This window comes from Trachurus trachurus, assembly GCF_905171665.1.
Source record: "Trachurus trachurus genome assembly, chromosome: 12".
Lineage (NCBI taxonomy): Eukaryota > Metazoa > Chordata > Actinopteri > Carangiformes > Carangidae > Trachurus > Trachurus trachurus.
Genome location: NC_139908.1, coordinates 8,197,210 through 8,218,335, shown reverse-complemented (window position 1 = coordinate 8,218,335; position 21,126 = coordinate 8,197,210). Strand labels below are relative to the sequence as shown.

Below are 21,126 nucleotides of genomic sequence, written 5' to 3'. Positions count from 1 at the left end.
AAAAAAACATATTGAGAAAACCAGGATGACAATATTGCTTCATCACTTCAGGATATCCCGACATCTGACATGAATATGGATGTCACAATGACTTGTTTTCACAATTAATCGCGGTTTTAAACGCCACAATTAATTGATCGTAAAGATTCTTAAATACCGTCACTTTGCGAGAATTATTATGTCGGAACCATATCAGCCAAAGTAAAGGAAGATGCACAGATACAGATACTGGTCCATTTATCTAACGTAACACTGAATTGGTGGGAATTTAAATGTTAGCATGTCATTTGTAATTAAAAAAAATGATTAAAATAAACTTAAACAATTGGTATAGATGACAATTAATGACTTATATATTATATTTCAAACACTTCCCCCGGGAGATTAATAACTGGTCCTATATTTAGAGATTTTTTTTTTTTTTTTTTTACCATATTTGATTTTACACATTCATAGTGTTGGGAAATTTATTGATGCATAATAATTTTGATAATCGTAATACCGTGATTATTTCTCTGAGAATAATCGTACCAAGAAAATCTATAATCGTGACGTCCTTAGACATGAAATTCACTTGATACATTCCTGCTCTCCAGAGGATGACTCCTTTTCATTTCAGATACTCTTTTTTCTGTTTTCACCATGTAGCATAATGGATATTTAGGAATCTGATTGTGATAGCAGGACTACAAATGGGATAAATGAGGTTAACAAACTATCAGTCTGTCTCACCGGCATGCCTCTACTGCCATCCTTCCCTGGGACTCCATCCACCCCGGGGACGCCCTCCTGCCCCTCGCGACCCACCACGCCTCTGGGACCGGCAGGACCAACCAAGCCCTGAGGAGGAGGAGGAAGAGGAGAGGACTTAAAAAGAAATCTACACAAAGACCTCAACAGTTGTATGTTCTTCTATTTCATCTGTTTTTACTCAAGCAAATTTGCACAAACAATTTTCCAGTCTTGTTATGCATAATTTCCAAGTATCAATGTCAACGTTTCTAAAGGCTGAGAGTTTGCAAAACATCTGTGTTCTGTACTGAAATACTGTAAGACAGTGGCGCAGGTGTGGACGTCTGGAGGACTTACCTCAGTTCCTCTGGTTCCTTTTTGTCCTGTCTGACCCTTTTTGCCTTTCTGACCCTTAATGGAGACAGAAAATGAATAAAATTTAATAATACTGTCCCATATCATGCCAGTAATCTACAGTAACATTTAAGCAGCAGCTGAAATTCCTGGCTTTTCCAAACTTGACTTGCATGCTATTCACCAAGGGAGAGAAAATACTGAAAAAATTACCATAGAGGTATTTACAGTAGTTTTCTCGAGCCATAAATAACAAATGACATCACAGTAGCTCTGATGTACTGTATTACTGTATTACATGACATTCAACTAATTAATGACCTCTTCACTGGATGGAGGTTTCTCTTGGATCTTTACCACTTCGCCAGAGAGCAGCTAGTGTTGTTGCAACCTCATAACAAAGTCAAGTGATCGTCTTTTACAGAGATGAATTACATATTCGCCTTCAACTCCTATGTTTATGACAAACTTGGACCATTTGTATCTAAACCCTGCATGACAGGCTGAACTGAAAAGAACTGTAAGACAGAGAGCGAAGACACACAATGTACGGTAGTTTTTTTTTTGCTTTTGACTTCCTTACTTGATCTCCTTTGGCCCCTTTGTGTCCTTGTTGCCCACGAGGTCCAGGGTGTCCCTGAAATAACCAGTCGTGTTAATGAAAGCATAAAAAGACGACCAGTCTGATCATGTCTGCTGCTTGTTTGTCACTTTTTTTTTTTACACTCACAGGCTGTCCAGGAGCTCCAGGTCTGCCTCTCTCTCCATCCACACCAATCTGACCCTGAGAAAAGTCATCAGAAAGTTGACTGGACTTCGTCGTAAACCCAAATACCGTGAGTCACTTTAAAATTAAATGGGAGTGTGGCATACTTTGTATCCTGGATCTCCTGACTCCCCCCTTTCTCCTCTGTCACCCGGAGGACCCTGATAAAACAAGAAATATGTGAGTAAACTGAAAATAATTAGATTTCTACAAACATCTAGCAGGCAAACAGTAGAAGGAGGGAGTAAAGTAAGTCAGGTGTGACTTACTATGTCACCTGGAGGACCAGGAGGACCTTCTACTTTCCCATCATCCCCCTGCTCGCCCTGCGAATCAAAAACAGAAGAGTGGAAAATTGAGTTGTTTTATACGAGACCCACATCCCTGATGTGTCAGATTCTTGCTTTTGAAATGTCTCCCAAAACGTCACATGTGCTTTCTTTTAGATGGCTGATTATTATTATGTGTTATATCAAAAACTCACTACCTCCCCATGCCATGTGTGTGAAATCAGTTGACTCTGCACTTTTGTAAAATAATAGCCATAATATAATCGTAGCATGTTGTCCTTGATGAAGCTACTGAGGTATTAAATCAAGTAAAAACAATGTTGATGGGTACAAGCTGTTACACAGAGAGAGGTGCACTTTGTGATGCTTTTTCATAAATATTTGCTGTTTCTCATCAATGTTGAGTTGATTTGTGGCCGATCAAAACCATTCAGAGGCAGAGAGGGGCCGGCCTCTGCTGCCATGTTCTGGGAACAGTCTGACTTATCAAAGAGTGAGAAAGAGAAAGAGATAATAAAAGACCAGTATAACACATAAAGCGAACGAAATGTACCTTTTCACCTTTTGGTCCTGGAGACCCCATGGGGCCCTGTGGTCCCTGATGGCCCTGCAAGAAATTGTTATGTGAAATAACTAAACCAAATGCAAATATCGATCATGAGGCCATTTTCTGTTTACTGCACATTACACACATCCAGAAACTTACTCATGACACATCATCTTACCTCATAACCTGCAAGACCAGGTTCTCCCTGTTGACCCATTCGACCAGGAGCCCCCTAAAAAGAGCAAAGCTTGAGTCACTCCATGTGTGCTTAGAAACATTACTTTTTTTTTTAAAACTGTCTATAATTTCAAAAGTGATTGATACATTTCTATATCATTACTGTTCCACTTTACCACGTGTCCGATGGTTCCTCTGGACCCCTTCGGCCCGACAAAACCTGGCGGCCCTGTCTTCCCCACGAGTCCAGTCTCTCCAAGGTGACCGATATGACCTTTAGCACCCTAAACACATCGATAAAATAAAGAATATTTCAAGGTAACTGTGTTTCTATGTCGCTTTGTCTGAATAATTTGTGGTATAATCACAAATTATTCATACAAAGCGACATAGAAAAAAAAATAGAAAATAGCTAAAACGTCAGATATGATTTAACATTGATACCTTTGATCCTTGTTTGCCTCTTTCCCCAATTTTGCCAGGTTTCCCCTCTGGACCCTACAGAGAGAAAACACAAAGGAAACAAGAAGCTTGTGATGAGATCGACGCTAGATCGCTAAAAGTCTGTTTTCAACAACTATGTGCCGTTTGCGTGTCTGTGAATTTTAGTGGAAACTTTACAGGTGACTTACTCTGACGCCAGTGAGTCCAGGACTTCCAAGTGGGCCCTCCTTTCCCTTTAGTCCAAGTTCACCTTTTTCTCCATTGTCCCCCTCCTGCCCCATGTCACCCTTTTCACCCTGAGAACACACATCACATGAAACATTAATAATCTATTCCTTAAAGTTACGCTGGTTGTGTTTTTGAGTAGTAGTTGACATTTCACCTTGGTTCCATCAGGACCGGCTGGACCAGCTTCTCCCTCCAGGCCTGGCTCTCCCTGCACACAGACAAACATGCATATATATTTAATTAGCACAAGTTAATGAAACTATTAACTCCTAACACCTGTTAAGAATGCTTTAATATTTAATAGTTCAATGCTATTATACGCACCCGCTGTCCTATTAGCCCCTGCTCTCCGATGTTCCCAGCAGGTCCGATGGCTCCCTAAAACACAAAAACACATGTAAAAATTACATATTTTTAAATAAAAAAAAAAACTCAATTAATTCAGATAAAAACTGAAACAACGTATAGTCTCACCTTCTCCCCGGGCTCGCCTGGCAGGCCTGGTTCCCCCACCTTGCCTGGAGGACCCTTATTAATGAGTAGAAATTGGAGAAAAGGAAAATGTTGAACGATTTTGGACAAAGTTTAAGGGCTAATGACTCTTTGGCATTGGATATGAACAACTTGTCATGGGTGAGTTCCATTACGTGCCGTGATGAGAGGCGAGACAGGGAGGCCGAGAAAGAAGACACCTTTGTAATGTGGGTTAATTAGTTCAATTGGGGCAGATTACTTCAATCAGAAAGCATTATTCTCCGAGGTCAGGTGAACAACAGATGTCACATATTTAATCATTTAGTCTCCACAATACCCTTTGTGTATGTATGTATGCATGTGTGTATGCGCATGGAGGAGCATCACTGACTTATACCATGTGGAATATATGTGCGTTTTCCTGAACACATGTTCCTGAACTGTGCGTGTTTACAAAGTCTCACCTTTTGACCTATTTCTCCCAGCAGTCCCACAGTCCCCGGTGGCCCAGGTGGTCCCTATAGATGACAACATAAACATTTGAATGATTATAAAAGGACAAAAACCAAAACCAGCGCTTAATTAACTAGCATCAGATCTAATTTCTTACATTAAACACGATAGGAGGAGCTCTCCGGCTAATGTTGACGTTGGATGAGCCAACGACAGATACATCAAGACAACCATCTGTTTGATGTTGAACCTAACGTGTCACCAATTATGCTCTAAAAACATTGATGCGCTGCCATGACTACTTATTAATCTCAGCCCAAGTGAATGACGGTTGCTCCCCGGTTGATTTGTATCCAGTCCAAACAACAGTACGAATATAACAAGAGTCACCTGTGTGGTCTTTAATTTATACTGCTGGTTATTATGAGCCCAAGGAAAGTTAGCAATAGGGATCACGACTGTCTTGTCTATCAGTGAAAGCAGCTGTGCAGCGCCCTATGAAACTATGGAGACTGAATGGGAGGGAAAATTATAATTTTTAAAAACAACAAGTGGATTGATACGGGGAAATTCCACTTTAATCAAATCTCTGTTTACTGGTAGCCACAAATAGCCTGTTTACATGCAAGCTAAGATGTCAACAAAGCACGCAATCTGTGCAGATGTTAACATATACCGAACTATATACAGAATTAAATTTCAGTATTTTCACATATTTGTCTTTAATTTTCTGAGTATAAACACTGTGCTGACTGAACTACAGCAGATATTAGGCCATAGATCCTTATTTTATCCAATAGGAAACAGGAGGATATCAGCTTGTCATTCATTTAATACAAAGAAAACAAAAAGAGAATGGGTTCTTGTTCTAATATGTGTGAGCTAATTCTCCTTGCATGCAAACAGACACATTTTCTGTCCCGTTATTTCTGCTCTGCCTCTCACTGCTCGTAAAACAAAAACCACAAGAAGGACGGCAAATCGTTTACAGTAAAGGTTTTATCCATTATGTCAATAATCACATCTATTTTCCCTGCAAGTTCAGCAGTTTTGTGCTTCTATAAATAAGGTGTTTCTTTAAAAAAAAAAAAAAAAAAAAAAAAAAAATCAGTCCCTCTGTGCTTGCCACTTCAGAGCACATGTGCGAAGGATGAGACAATTGTCTGGCTTCATCTGAGGAAACATTTAATACAGACAAATATATTTTTAATAAGCACTAAAATATGTCTCATAAACTACTTCCTGGCGATGATACTTTGGAGCTAACGGGGCTCGGCAGAGAGAATCAGGATACCGCATGTTGCCAAAGAGATTCTAATAAAACTAGTGAGAGGGAGAGAAAACTGCAAAATATTCAACCTCAAGTGAGAGAACAGAATTAGACGGGGAGTGGAAAACAAGATTGAGGATATGTAAGCTATGTAAAGGGGGAAGTGTAAAGGTGCTGAGAGGGTGAAGTGGAGGTGAAGGACATGAAAGGATGAGAGGATCATCATCATCATACCGGCTCGCCTGCTATTCCCTTATCCCCTGGAGGTCCTGAGGGTCCTTGAATACCCTGGAGACAGAGGAGGGGTCAGTGAGTTCACGCCCACACATCATCTCATGTTCACAAAACTACAGGTAGAAATACAGTATGGATTGTTTACTTTCTTCGTGATATGCAGAACTGATGACAGATACACATGATGCTTTTATGTGTGGACAATTATACAGCATGTAAACACTGCAAAAACTCAAAATCTTACCAAGAATATTTGTCTTATTTCCAGTCAAAACAAATCTCATTATACTTATAATAAGACTCATCACATTAAAAGTAGATCTTTCAAGCATATTTTCACTTAAAATAATCTGATAGTGGGGCAAGTCTTTCTTTCTTATTACAAGCACAAAAAAACTTGCTTCACTTGCAGTTTTTTCTACTTATTTCGAGTGAAAATTTGTTTGAAACAAGTGAAAATGATCTAAAAACAAGTTAATTTTTAGGTGATGAGTCTTATTTTAAGTGGAAAGAGATTAGTTTTGACTAGAAATGAGACATTTTGACAAGAAATAAGACAAATATTCTTGGAAAGATTTTGAGTTTTTGCAGTGAATGAAGTTGCTCTGCTTGCTTGGGTTGTTTTTTGAGATCACAAGTGCTTATTCTCTTTATGTATGAGTGAACTGAACTCACAGGAAAACCTTTAGGCCCAGTTTCCCCAACCTCTCCCATCTTCCCCTGCAGGGACATAAGGAAAAGAAGGATAATTAAAAAAGGATAAATTAGATAAGGGTTCATCAGCATTAGAGAATATCCTCAAAAAAAAGAATATCTCACATAAAATCAGTTCTAATCAGACATATTTTATATATACAGACATGTTAATTGTGTAATAATAGCACTCAATATCTGATTATCCTACAACACACAAGAAAGAGGACACAATAAGAAAATAAATGGCCTTGGCCTTGATTTTCATTGACAATAGCAAGTGCACTTGTTTGATCGCTGTAAAAGCTTTTATCTTTTGTATTTACACTCTTTTCTTTTGTCTCATTTCATTCGACCTCTTTCATGTCTTTCAACCTCAATTGACATTGATGTATTGACTGCTACTACATTAGATTTACAAACCTCTCCATGAATAAAGATTAGGATCATGTTCAGTGATGGTGAGGATCAAACACTTTGCAGGAGTGAAGTTTAATTGCAGACTGAGTAAATCAAATCAAAGCTCGGCTTTCGTGTATGTAAATCTGTCAGAAACCTCCCAAGGACAGTTCTCTCCCTCAGAGTAATATGTTGTTTCTAACTTTGGGCCTCCTCTATTGCTGGTATCATGTCGACCTTTTAAATCACGCTGATGCTGCTTCGCCTCTCTCCGGAGGAACATAAGCACCACGAAAATATGAGAGAGGAAGGAGTGGAAAAGTAGAAAAGTACCCCTGTGTTTTACCTGTGGTCCAGGGAAACCTATTTTTCCTGGAGGACCATCAAGACCCTGTGGAGAAAAGGAAGGATGAGAAATAGCACGTCAGCTTACTGTAGCCTATATTTCCCGCCCCCTGAGTCAGTGGAGAAGATGTGCAGTGTGCTGTTTTTGGTTCGCAACATCCATTTTCCCACTTAAGAATCTCTAATGTATTGAGGGGGAAATATTTTTGTGCTATTTCATGCCATATTATGGTCATTACTCTTGTTTCTGCACAGTTTGACTTCATGAATATTTCTGGCTTTATATGTCAACAAGGGAAATTCCAATGAATGTGCAAAATCAAGTCGGGTTTCTTACCTTCTTGCCCTCTAACCCCCTCTCTCCTGTTGGACCGTCAGGCCCTATCGCTCCCTGAAACACAAGACAGTTGTCACTTCACCAACAGAGGTCACTGTAACACAGCCAGACACCCACAACATACTGTAAATAAACATCCCTGTATAGTATGACACTCACAGTGCCCGCATGTCAGAGCGGCGATGTGAGGGTTACTGTGGCTGTAAACTGCACTTTTCAGGGGGAAATAAGGAAGTGTGTCATGTATATGTGTCATGTGTGTGTATGTATGCGTGTGTGTGCATACTGGGGCATTGTAGAAATAGCTATACGTCGCACACGGCAGTGAAAGCTACTGGACTGTGACTTGCATTGTCTTAATGCTGGAATCTGAGCGCGCACAGATACATACTGTTCACACTTAAAACACACACACTGTCAGAACAGTCTGACTGTTTAGATTACATGGGTGCAACTGTCAAACAAAATCAATCTAAAGTGCTTAAAGACCTGCTAGTCCAGTGAGCAGTGATAATAAATGGGAGCCAGGCAGTGGACCAATACGCTCCATCTGCTGTGCACCTGCACCCGCCGCAACCGGTCCGTTTCTCATCTATACTGTGTGTGGAGGATGATGCTGGGTCGCTGATACTGACAGAAAATCCTCAGTCAGTCTTTAACTGAGAGTGATTATAAATAACAAGTAGTTAAAAAGTGATTTGAAAAGGCAAATAAAACATGACAGAGCCACACAGGAAGCCTCGTTGTAAACGTGACTGATGCCTGGGCGCAGTGGGAGCTTGGCCCGTGGAGAACGCTGCTAGCTGAGGTGCTATAAGCCTATTATACGTAGAGCTGGATGAGCAGTGCTCATTAACATTCCTGTCTGGGGTACCTGCTACCCACTGGTTGCGTTTACATAGCCTGATTAGCCGATGTGTATAGGGAAAATATTTCACTCTATCAGCCCCGACGGAAAGGAAAAACGCTCGAGTATCGTGCTTCAAAGGGAATTCATTACAATAAAGTCGCACTCATTTGTAACATGAGACACACTGACTCCCCCCTTTTTCAAAACAAAGACAGAGAGGGGGAAAGCAGGAGCATGAATCAAAACAATCAAAAACAGCTATTTAAAGAAGCTCAATAACAACCAGCAACTACAGAGAGGGAGGAATGATGAGATTCATTTTCTCTTCAATATGGAAAACATTAGCTGGGGATTTGCAGGTCAGTCATCATGAGGAATTATTATTTACAAACAATGATTAATCAGACTGAAGATCCCTCATGGCAGACGTCCACGAGTTCAATCCACGACTTTAGAGTCCTACTCTTTATACATGCAAATTCAGCACAGACACAGAAAAACACACAGGGGGAAACAGTGGTAGTAGCTCTCTAGCGAAGTCCGATGCCAACATGCAGTTTTATCTCCTGCCCTAATTTCACAATATTTCCATGTTAAGAGCAGCAGCCTGGTGCCATGTTTCCATCCATGAGAGAAGCCAGTTGTTACATTTCTGCGCCTCCAGCCAAGTAGCTAACATCTAAAACGACATATGGTGATAAAATCTGTGCACAATCTCATTTCAATGTGTTGCTGAGTCAGGGTAAAAACTGATGAATGACACAATCATCAATAACGGAGCACTCAGAAAAATACTCCCATTGTCTTTCTTTGGTCAGAACAGATGTTCTCAACCTAGACTTTTGTTTTGGTGACAAACAATTCAGGACCTCTTGAATAAAATAAAATAGCAAATGTGGTGTGGGTTAAGGGAATCAGGTGTTTTGCAGACATTGATGTCAATGGGAGAATCACAGCTGTGTCTTCTGCCATACTCTCTACGCCCGGACTACCCGACAAAAAAACGGCGAGGCAGTAGACAGATTTACTGGCAGTGGAAACTGCTGACATTAGTATTAATTGAAAACACAGCCCGAGACATGAGAGTGCGTCCAGGCCAACCACAGCAAGGACCATCTCCCATGGACGCCTCTGATAAAGGAACTTGATGCTATTTAATATCCCCGACTCCAGCTGGCTGCACCAATGTGATAAAAGACGTCTTTTAAAAAAAGTCTTTTGAAAAATGTCGGCAAAACCGAGTTTGCGCTCCACAAGAAAGCAAATCAAGGACGGAGCCATTCACACTGCCAGCAACACTGCTTTTACTGCGCCATGCATCATTGACATAGTTACAGCCATCATCATCAACGTCATCACTCATTACTGTCATTAGGCACTACCTCCGAATTTCATTTGAATCCACTCTAATCCCTCTCTGAACTCCGAATTCAAGAATTTATTCACTGCGTGTTGTTCCAGAGGCTGAACTTTATGGACGTCATTACTTATCTGGTTTTAAATTTCTCTTGGTGCAATTTCGCCAGATGAAATTCCATGAATTCCTTGTTTTGTTTTCATCTTTCACAAAAAAAAAACACTTTTATTGAGAACACGGAGGTGTAATTTGACAAATCGTGGGTGATGATCAGCGTCTTTATTGACAGTTTATTCATTTTCTGACTTTTGTCTCTTGTTCTGGGCTTCTTTCCCACAGCAAGGTGAGTTAACAGGAGAAGACTAGGTGTAAGTGACACCTGATTACTCCAATCACTTAAGGTGCCAGTAAGCCACCTGACTGGAATGCAGCCATAATTAATGTCATTAGTTGTACCTGTGATTGACAACTCAAAGTTTCATGTCATGTCATGCTGAAAAATCAACATACAGTAGCAATCGCTTCAGGTTTTTGGAGCGATGCCGACGTGAAACATTTTTCCACTGGAGGATTCCAGAAATGAAATATCTGAATCAGGTTTCTCAAACTGTGATATGAATAAAAATGAGACATTTCTCATTTTCTAATAGTCTTTTCAAAGTTGTTGTTTTTTTTTAGGGGAAAAATATGTATTTCCATAGCTCTTTCTATCCAGGTTTCAGGTCTAAGAACGGCTTTTTGTGAATGATGTTTTATGAGTTTGAAAACATCTGCAAAACCAGAATAATTGAACATTTTGAAAAAAAAAGAAAGCTGACACAAGCCTTTGTTATTCCTCCCACAAAATCCTGTTTCCCCAGTTCACTAAATTTAACTCCAGTGCTGCTCCACAAAAGCCAGGTCACATTTTCCACCAACTAATGTCACATAGTTGGATGGGATGATGGGTCTTTCCTATAAGTAGTACTGTAGTTATTGTTCCATTTACAAAGATTTATAAAAAAAAATGGTTGTTTGTTTTACATCACTGGAGCTTTTCCAGTAGTTATAATGAGCAGCGACTTCTGAAAAGGAGGAAACAGACTCATTCTTTGACTCAGAACCCGAGAACGTGTTATGCAAGCTCCCATGTCCATTAAACACACATGACATCAGTTCAGAGGCAGCTCCATATCACTTCATTATGTTCACCCACTCTAGTTTTTCCAATGGCTCGACAACAGCAAGTAGCACATGGCTCCTATAAACACACCTCGGAGCACACACACACACACACACACACACAAAAACAAGAAAAGTGGAGGATTCCAGAAATGAAATATCTGAATCAGGTTTTCCAAACTGTGATATGAATATAAATTAGACATTTTTCATTTTCTAATAGTCTTTTTTTTAGGGAAAAAATATGTATTTCCATAGCTCTTTCTATCCAGGTTACAGGTCTAAGAACGGCTTTTTGTGAATGATGTTTTATGAGTTTGAAAACATCTGCAAGACCAGAATAATTGAACATTTTGAAAAAAAAAAAAAAGCCTTTGACACAAGCCTTTGTTATTCCTCGTTCGCCAAGTTCATGACGATCTGCTCTTCAGAACTGGGAACTATGATACATTATAACCCGCCGCTGCAGCAGAACAACCAGTCATCAGCACCTCAGCTGCACAAACAGCAGGTGTGAAACTTCAAAACTTACCCGCAAGCCTTTGGGTCCTCTGGTACCGGCCGGCCCAGCCGCTCCAGGGGAGCCCTGACGAACAAAAGAAAACGGGGGGATAAAGAGGATAAGAGAGAGGTGGGGGGGGGAGGAAGAGAGGAAAAAGAGGAGAGGTAAAACAAAGGTTTACACTGACAGAGCACAGAGCCCCCTGGTTGTTGACCCTGGGGGGGGCAGCCTGACCTCGGGAGCACACTATGGGGTTTGTTGTTAGATCTGTCACTCACACCAATTAAAGGGTCTGCTCAGGAATCCTGTCCTGCTGCACCCCAGAGCCCCATATTTATGTTTGTTTTGGTGGCTCAGTGGCCCCCACCTTCAACCAATGGCAAGGACACAGCGAGGGGAAGTGAGGAGGGGTGAAGGAGGGGGGGTGGGGGGTGGGGGGTGGCAGGGGCAGCATCTAATTGGTTATAGGTGTTGGGCTTTTGACTGACAGCAGGGTAATGCAGGTTCAGCGGGAGGCTGCCAGCTCTCATAACGCTCAGAGAACGGCTCCGCTGCAGACGCTGCTGCTGCTGACCGCTTCCACTGACCGCCAGTGGTGGACGGTAACGGAGTACATTTACTTGAGTACTGTACTTAAGTACATATCCAGAGGATTTGGAGTATTAGATTTCTTTGGTACTTATTACTCTTACTTGAATACATTTCCAAGACAAATATTTTTACTTTTACTCAAGTTAATTTCTAGGAAGGCTGAAAAGTACTCGTTACTCTCAGGTCTGCTCTTTTTTTTTTTTTTTTCTAAAATCCTATTGAACACAAGCTGTGTTTGTCAAAGAAGGAAACCCTAACCCCTAAAAGCAGCACATCAGTACAAGTGGTTTCAAAGAGTTAATTCTCAGAAACAAGAGTTAAAAGTCCTTAAATTCATTTAGAAAAAAGTATAGTAATTCATTGATGTGAAAAATAAGAAATTTACTCTTTTAATTTAAAGCATGTACTTTTGGATACTTAAGTACTTTTAAAAGCAAGTGCTTTTTTACTTTTACTCAAGTAACATGTCGACTGAGCTACTTTTACTTGTAACGGAGTAAATTTTGACCAGTAGTATTTGTACTCTTACTCAAGTACTGGGGTCGAGTACTCTGTCCATCTCTGCTGACCACCGCCGCCATAATAACTACTGTACACGTTTTGTAAACAGAAGGTTACTCAAAGTCGCTGATCACAGCTGGGAAAAAATTCAATTTCTTTTGTAGCCTTGTAGATACAATATTATACCATCAATTTCCTCTCCCAGCTGGAGCTGCTACTTAAACAAAAACCTAGAAGAAGGAGAGGGAGGGGGAGTCCCTGTGGTTAGAGACCATACCGCTCATCATCGATTATACAGGATCAGCAGCAGCTCTGTGGCTCAGTGAGAATAAAAAATGAATGGTGGCTTTACTTACTGGTCTTCCTGGTGGTCCTGCAGGCCCCGTCTCCCCCGGTGTCCCTGGGTGACCCTGTTTTATGTACACATACACAAACACACACACACACACACACACACACACACACACACACACACACACACACACAGGGGACATAGATTACAACTGACACAAAGCAGGGTATTATATAAGTGACTAACTCTAATAGACAGGAATGACAATACAGAAGATCTGAAGTTTGTTTCCATGTGACTTCAGAGAAAACTCTGAATTCTTGAATGAGTTTGATGTAATAAAATGGATTTCATGCACACCCAGCCATCAGCATAAGTATAAACACACATCTGCAGAAATGCTCTGTGCACCGGAAAGAACATTTAAAGTTGCAATAAGAGACAATGGGGGAAAAAGGAGAAAAACAGACAGCACTGGAGGAGATGATTTTACATCAGAAAACATCATACTGGGGGTTGGCTGCTTTGTTTCTGCTTTATTGGACATCATGTTTTTGTGGATGGGCCATTTGTAAAAAAAAAAATCCCAACGATATCACAGGGAGTGTTTTCAGACAGATTGCTCACGATCAGCTGAGTGTAATAAAATCCAAGCGACCAACATACAAAGCTATAGCACAGTAGGCAGCTCCGACTCTGATGTCATGCATCCATCCATCCATCCACAGGACTAGATCATAAATGCCTGCAGAATGAGCTCTCTGTTAGCAGCTATAGATGTCTGCTGGTCAGCTCCCCACTCTAGTTTGTATGATGCAGTCTTTTCCAGAGGGTCTGTTTCTGTTTTGCAGCTGAGAGAATAGGCCAACAGAGAACTTCCTTATAAGTGTGTGTGTGTATGTGTGTATGTGAGCGAGTGTGTATGTGTGTGTGGTTAAGTCCTCAGAGACATCCAAGCCGGCCGTCAGCCAGCAGGAAACTTCTCTCTGTATCAGCAAGAATGATGACTAAATTCTTATCCACTGCAGCCAGTCATATATATATGAGACAGGCCATATCAGATAAAGCCTTGACGACGTCAAACGGAGCCACTAGCTCTGTTTGAGAGAGCAGGGTAAGTGTGTCAAGGGGGTGTCTTATGAAACTCAGGGCCCTTATGAATGGATGAAAGTGGAACATCCTCTTTCTTTTTCTTGCTTTCTTGCTTTCTTGCTTTTCCTCATACCTTTAATCCCAGTAGCATGAAGGGTCAGCGCCTACTGTGGCCATTAACTTCTGTCCGGGAGGTAAATCATTGTAAGTGATCCATTTAAACAGTTTCATCCTTTGTTTAAAGCAGTGATGATGACTTTTCCCAGCTAAAAGGCTTCCTGCCAAACCAACTGCTTAGAAAACATGGTTGTAAATCGCCCTCTTTTCTGGTGCCCTTTCCTTTCACTTTTTGGCATATTTCTGCCGCACTGACATAACACCTCACATCGGTAAATTCCCATGGGAATAGGACACGCAGTTTAGCTTAAGGATGGCCATTTTTAAAGATTTTTTTTTAATATTGCCACACCCAGAATCTCATATTTTATCCCTCTCAAATGTATTCTTTTTATCAAACTGAAATCCCTGCGTGCTGTGCTGTCGTCCTTATTATATTCTTACCGTTGATCCCTTTTCTCCAGGTGGTCCGGGAAGGCCCATCTCCCCTCGATCCCCCTAACAATACAAACATAGCATTGAGTCTTCAAAGACCAATAACCTTTTCGAAAATGATTTTACAAGAATGGAACAACGAAATACCTTCTCTCCTGCCAGCCCTTCCTCTCCCACAGGTCCGATGAAACCCACCAAGCCCTGAAATACAGAGGCTCAATGTTGGATGGAGGAGTGGGTAGATATTTGCATACACGCCGGTTTGGAAAAAAGTGCAATTATTCCCATACAGGAAGAGGCAATGTCAGAATTTCTTACTCTTTCTCCCATGGTTCCAACGTTTCCTGTGATACCAGTCTCCCCCTGCAGAAAGGAATACATTACTAGTCATTTGTTTATAAAGTTAATTCATTTTTTCTCATATTTTGAAGGGGAAAAAAGAAAGAAAAAAGATCAATCATGTGTGCATATCGTCTTTAGTCACCTTCACTCCCTCTGGCCCGACCTTCCCAGGAAATCCTTTTCTGCCCATTCTGCCCTGAAACAGGAACATAAACACAGAATGATGAATAGTGGATAAGAGACATCCACTTGCCAGTCAATGCATCATTAAAATCCAAAACCCCGACTCTCAACTCAGTCACTGTAAAGGATCAGCTTCCTATGGAATGACAGTTTTGAGGAAAGAGCTGAGAAGAGATGTGCGCAGCTGCTGCAGCTTACTCTACATGTCACTAAAGTATGTAATGGCCGTGTACAGGTACAACACTGACAGTACATTTTGGCAGCGCTGCGAAAAGTGCAAGACTATAATGTTCCTCTTGCACAGACAGTAATTCCCGGGGTTAAGAGGGGGGCTAAGAGTGTTTTTACCAGCAATAACTCTAGGTCAGAAATGTCGAAGCCAAACTCCTAAAGAGTGAGTGACTCAACAGTTCCACAGTTTTTACCCCAGAAAGTTTGGCAGCTTGCGTAACACACACACACACACACATACACACACACACACACACACACATACACACAGTACAGGCTGACACTGTATTTCACTCAGAAACACACAGTAAAAGCAGATTTTTCTAGTAACATGAGAATTAATACGAGCTATCCAGGATTTGTGACTTCTTATCACCTGATTCAGATTTATGTCGGCGACTGACTGACCACATTAACCAAAGCAAGCAGGAAGGAGAGAAACAACAACAACGAGGAGCAGTGGAGAAGGAAGGTAGGTGTGTGTGTGTGTGTGTGTGTGGGAGAGACGGTGGGAGAGAGGGAGAGTGGAGGAAAGAGAGAGAGAGGTTGTCATTCCGAGAGGAGCAGTGAAAACAGCTAAAAGACAGCTGGCTGAGGTTGGTGGACGAGGAGGTGGAGGAGTGGGCGGACCTGTGGCACCTGGCCAGAGATCAATCACAGCTCCTGCAGGAGTCGTACACCACTTCCCCTCAGATGGAGGAGAGAGAGAGAGAGAGAGAGAGAGGGGTCAGAGAATGAGTGGGTGGGAGAGTGAGTGGGTGAAATAAAGTTCAGGATGACTGTCTGGGAGTAAGAGCAGAAAGAAAGAAAGAAGTGAAAGGCAAAACTTGGTGAAGAGAGACAGGTAGCATCTGGTATAGAGAACAAATAATCATCAATAAAGAATATGACGAATAAAAGTCAACAAATCTTCCATTTCTGCAGAAGCTCATTCATATCTTTTGCAGTTTTTAGTGCAGCTGCAAATCTTTACCACCTATAAACACGGTGACAGCGGTTATCACCCCCTGGTGGCCACGGGCAGGGATTGCATGCAGCCCCTTTGTTATGAGAGGTCAATCATCCAGAGATAGGCTATAACAACATCTGCAACTTCCCTCCAATACAACTATATAACTCCTATAGCAGTGTTCAACTATTTACTACAAATACATTTCAGTTTAACTCTCACTGCGGTACAACAAATGTTGGGATGGATGAGAAACAAGAGTTCAAACTAAAAAAGTATTTATTATGTCCAAACCAAAAGTATTAGACAGGCCATTTGCCACTTCAGAGTAACCAAAAGTTATTGGAAAGTTTAAAGGACTTGATAGAAGTCAGAGGTTATGTGACCTTTGCGATGACGGTGATGACGTTTGAGTGCAAGAATACATGTATCGCATATCTTAGAGAAAAATACCTTCCTAAATATTATGTTTGTCGTCCATCCATGTTTAAACTAATTTTGTTACTATAGTCGGATAAAACAAAAGTTAGGTTAGGTGCCTTTTAAGTGATACTTTACCATATTAATCTATTTATCTATGCTTTTTTTCTGTTTTGTTTTGTTTATATTTATTATATATTATTATTTTTTGTTTTGTTTTGTATGTCCTCCATTTGCCAGAGATGGAAAGTATGTACAGCCCCACTGCTTGCTTGATTACTTGATTACTTGTACTGTTTGTTTGTGCTCCATACCACGTATATGGTCGTGAGATAAATAAAAAAAAGTGAAGTGACGAAATCAAATGATACAACCTACTGTACAAGTGTTTGTGGCTTTAAGTTACACATAATTTGGACCTCAGCCATGTATTGATCTCATTACTCATCCAATGCCGTCCCCTCTTAATGGGCTTTCTCTGCAGACGAGGCAGCTCACACCGCGCATGTGTTAACAACTACAAGGCCCCGAATTAGTAGGTTTTTACTGTCGAGCGTGCACATGCAGTTAGCTTCACGCTGCTGTTGTGTTTTTGCAGCTTCTCTCCGTCTCTTTGAAGAAACATTTACCACAGATATAAGAGGGATGAATGAAACCACAACAATGCACATGATGGATGGTTTGATTGTTTTGCATGGGATATGCTTTAAACAAACGTGCAAACTCATGTGGCCACCCAGACGCACGGACTTTTGAATGTTTCTCTGTGACTACACACACACACACACACACACACACACACACACACACACGCACACACATTATATTCTTTCATATGTTCTCCTGGTGTGAGGCCAACAAGCAGGAATTAAGAGGGCCCTCGGGTCTGTGCTGCCTAAGTTACAATTCACAGCGATCCTTGTTATCTCCCACCAGCCAGGCAACACCAGGTGTTTGTCTTATAACTCACCTCCAGTCCTGTTGGGCCCGGTGGTCCGATCGGGCCCTCGTCTCCCTGGAAACACGAGACATTGATCTTAGCATGAATTATGTTTGGGGACATAAAGCGGGGCCTCAGCAAAGAGAAAAAGGCTTGTGCCGTAAAACTTTTAATGCCTTTTGGCACTTTACGGTCGTTCTGATGTGGGCAGTGTCCGATAGTCTTACCTCCAAGCCAGGCAACCCTCGAGGCCCCGGTAAACCTCTGGCCCCGAGCTTTCCCTGGATGGGAAACAAGCAGTCATGTGAATGCTAATGAGTAAAGGTAACTGCAGTGTTATTTACACATATGTTTTTAGCTACAGTAGTGGCATGGCTTGTGTATTTGCGGGTGGAGGGGGGGGTTTGGGGTTGGGGTTGTTTCTTTCTTCTTTTTTTTTGTTTTGTTCTCTTTCTTTTCTTTGTTGTTTTTAGCCTCTGTGAGGCACTTTGTGTTTGTGTTGCTGCTTTTAGCATGAAAGGTGCCATATAAATAAATAAAATTTGAATTTGAATTTGAAAGCAATATTGTTCTATTGATTATTGTTCCAGTTGATTCACCACTTTGGCCCAGACTGTAATAGCTGAACATCTATTGGAAGGATTACGTTGTACAGTCTTTTTCATGTTTCCAGGAGCATGAATCTTAATAGCTTTGGTGATTATCTGACATTTCACATCGTGGCAAAGGGCTACTTTGGTTTATGACCAAACAACTGCAACACTAATGACTTTCGCATCAACTTTAGCTATTTTTGTACAAGTTAACAGAGGTTAGCCTGCAAAGACGCTGCACAGAGCTGCTGGCCGGGTTGTAAAATCTTGTTCTGTTTTTAGGTTTTGAAACATTTGCTAAGTGATGGGCAAGACAAGATGATAGATTCTCTCACCTTTGGTCCTTCAAGGCCGTTGTCTCCCGGTGGTCCCATGTCACCAGGGAAACCCTGTCATGATCCCAAAATGAAAGATTACTATTGTCCCTCTAAAACATGGTTTGCACGTATTCATTGTGGTAAACACTGCGACTACAAACCTCAAGGCCTGCAGGTCCAGGTGCACCGTCAGGGCCTCTCTCTCCCAGCTTGCCCTGGAGCAAATACAAATAACAACATGAGGAATATCTTAAGGGAACAGTTGATAGATACAGTAATTTAGGAAATTGACTGATTTGCTTTACCAATCCATACACATATAATTCTGTCCAACCAATATAAGACTACAGCCAGTAGCCAGATATCCTAGCTTAGCCTTGCTAGGAGTAGTTATTTCCTGGAGTCTCTAATATGCAACCTCCCGGGGTAATAACAAAGCTTTAGGAAATGACTGCGAATTAAACAAACATGCTAAATGTTACCTTTGGCCAGAGCCAGGCTAGCTGTTTCCTCTGTTCTCAGTCTTAATGCTAAGCTAAGCTAACTTCCTGCTGGCCGCAGCCTTATATCAAAACCTCAAATATGTGGTTGTTGTTGTCAACCACCTGATCTAACCTTTGAAAAAAAAAAAAAAAGTGCAAACGCACACATTTCCATGTCAACCTATTCCAATCGATGAAAGGCAAATTAGTCCACATTTCAACATTTTGACGGATTCGTGGTCATTGAAGCCAGAACTAACCTGAAGTCCTGGTTTCCCACGAATGCCTGGTAACCCTGGAGCCCCCTGAATGCCCTGTCCAATACAAACACAACACATTAAAAAACCGAGACGGACTCTGAGACAGTTTTCAGAGGCAAAAAACAGAACTCTGATTTCTTTTCTAGAGAGGCAGACATTAGACATGCATGACTCTGCTCAGTATTTCTGTTATCTCTTGGGGCCACTCTGTTCTATGATGCTAAAAGGATTAGATTTTGCTTACACTCAGACAAATGAGGAGGGTTTACATAAGAATTTCCATAAGCTGGACAGCACACATCTGGCTAAGTAATTTTGCAAAGACACAGTTCTGCAACAAAAGGCTGCGTGTCTGTGCTGGAGACACAGCGTGCAGGGCGGGCGGGGGCTGATGTAGGGGAGGTGGGGGCAGATATGCAAGCTTTTATAATGTGTACAAATGTGTTGCAGCGGGGAATCTACCTTGTCTCCTTTGTACCCCATCTCCCCTTGCTCTCCAGGAATCCCGACGTCACCCTGACGGAGATCGGAGCAGACGAACAGAAGCAGGAAGATGGATGGAGGAAAGAGGAATGAACAACATTAGGGGGAATGGTAATTTTCCACTTGGTCAATCACATTCAGCTTTCTCAACAGACAACACTAATTACCGGTGTGTACATTATCAACATTAACACAATGAATCTAGCTCACTGCATGAGCCAACATCTTCCTGCAGTGTCAGGCTGTCTTAATAAGCCAGAGTTCAACAGGTTAGTTATAATGGGAAAATGTTTAATTTCATTTTGGTGAAATCTTTTCTCCTTTTTCTTCCTTCGTACATTAGAAGCTCAAGGAAATAAAGTGTTAAGGTGTCAGACCCTTCCTGTCATTTGTGCATCTGAAGAAGGTCATTTATGCTCTCATCTCCTTCAGTTTCCATTATTGTTTCATGTGTTATTCTAATTTTATCAGGAGAAACATCAACAAACTTCAACAAATGATGAGGCTTAAATCTGCAAGTGTCTTCACATACTGTTGCAGAGCCGTTCAAGCTGTTCCCACAGCTCTCGACTCGCTGCTTTGTTAACGTTGTAAGTCGGGAAGCATGAGGATCTCAGATACACAAAAACTGTGATCTCTTTTTCTTATTTATAGCAACACTGCACAAAGTGCCTCAAACTTAAAGGTTTTTTTGTTTTGTTTTATGGCATATGCCTACATAAATAGAAATACACTGTTAATACACTACTTTCCTGTGAAGAATTAGATGAAGAGATCAATACTGTCATATCTAAACAGTCACTATGTACTGTAGCTGGAGCCATCAGCTTAGTTTAGCATTAGGACTAGAAACAGATAGTGTAGCCAGGTTGGCTGTTTCCTCTTTGTTTCCAGTCTTGATGATTACAAAGGCTGAGGCTGCTGGCTTCAGCTTTACACTGAACGGACAGTTATTAATTCAACCAATCGCCTTTGACATATCATTCAATGGACAATGTCATATGCGTTATGATACAGCGTGATACAGTATGTACTAACAATCATCAGATGTTTGTATTGATGTAACTTCAAGTGGGATCTAAAGAAATCAGGCTCTATTGCTCTATGTCTAAAAGCAGAACAGAGAAGATTACAATGGGGTGCAAATGAGTACATATCCATCACATGCTGCTCAAAACCAGGCCAATAACAGGAATATTCAGATCACCTTATCACCTTTCAGTCCTGGTTCTCCTTGATTTCCGGGCACCCCCTGGAACAAGCACCAACAGATGTGTGAGTAAAC

General features: G+C 41.2%; 1 protein-coding gene across 1 annotated transcript in view; it reads right to left on the bottom strand.

Moving 5' to 3' along the window:
* col27a1a (collagen, type XXVII, alpha 1a) overlaps positions 1-21,126 on the bottom strand; it is a gene marked incomplete at both ends in the record, with an annotated part of 75,620 nt that overhangs the window by 4,607 nt on the left and 49,887 nt on the right. The window contains 32 exons of the mRNA XM_083984231.1: positions 733-840; positions 1,090-1,143; positions 1,670-1,723; positions 1,817-1,870; positions 1,960-2,013; positions 2,122-2,178; positions 2,696-2,749; positions 2,868-2,921; positions 3,043-3,150; positions 3,311-3,364; positions 3,499-3,606; positions 3,693-3,746; positions 3,863-3,916; positions 4,013-4,066; positions 4,477-4,530; positions 5,970-6,023; positions 6,645-6,689; positions 7,408-7,452; positions 7,744-7,797; positions 11,644-11,697; positions 13,062-13,115; positions 14,651-14,704; positions 14,789-14,842; positions 14,960-15,004; positions 15,126-15,179; positions 17,737-17,781; positions 17,934-17,987; positions 18,635-18,688; positions 18,778-18,831; positions 19,359-19,412; positions 19,821-19,874; positions 21,049-21,093. Coding sequence (XP_083840357.1) covers positions 733-840; positions 1,090-1,143; positions 1,670-1,723; positions 1,817-1,870; positions 1,960-2,013; positions 2,122-2,178; positions 2,696-2,749; positions 2,868-2,921; positions 3,043-3,150; positions 3,311-3,364; positions 3,499-3,606; positions 3,693-3,746; positions 3,863-3,916; positions 4,013-4,066; positions 4,477-4,530; positions 5,970-6,023; positions 6,645-6,689; positions 7,408-7,452; positions 7,744-7,797; positions 11,644-11,697; positions 13,062-13,115; positions 14,651-14,704; positions 14,789-14,842; positions 14,960-15,004; positions 15,126-15,179; positions 17,737-17,781; positions 17,934-17,987; positions 18,635-18,688; positions 18,778-18,831; positions 19,359-19,412; positions 19,821-19,874; positions 21,049-21,093 — 1,848 coding nt within the window. The remainder of the gene's footprint in view (positions 1-732; positions 841-1,089; positions 1,144-1,669; positions 1,724-1,816; positions 1,871-1,959; positions 2,014-2,121; positions 2,179-2,695; positions 2,750-2,867; positions 2,922-3,042; positions 3,151-3,310; positions 3,365-3,498; positions 3,607-3,692; positions 3,747-3,862; positions 3,917-4,012; positions 4,067-4,476; positions 4,531-5,969; positions 6,024-6,644; positions 6,690-7,407; positions 7,453-7,743; positions 7,798-11,643; positions 11,698-13,061; positions 13,116-14,650; positions 14,705-14,788; positions 14,843-14,959; positions 15,005-15,125; positions 15,180-17,736; positions 17,782-17,933; positions 17,988-18,634; positions 18,689-18,777; positions 18,832-19,358; positions 19,413-19,820; positions 19,875-21,048; positions 21,094-21,126) is intronic.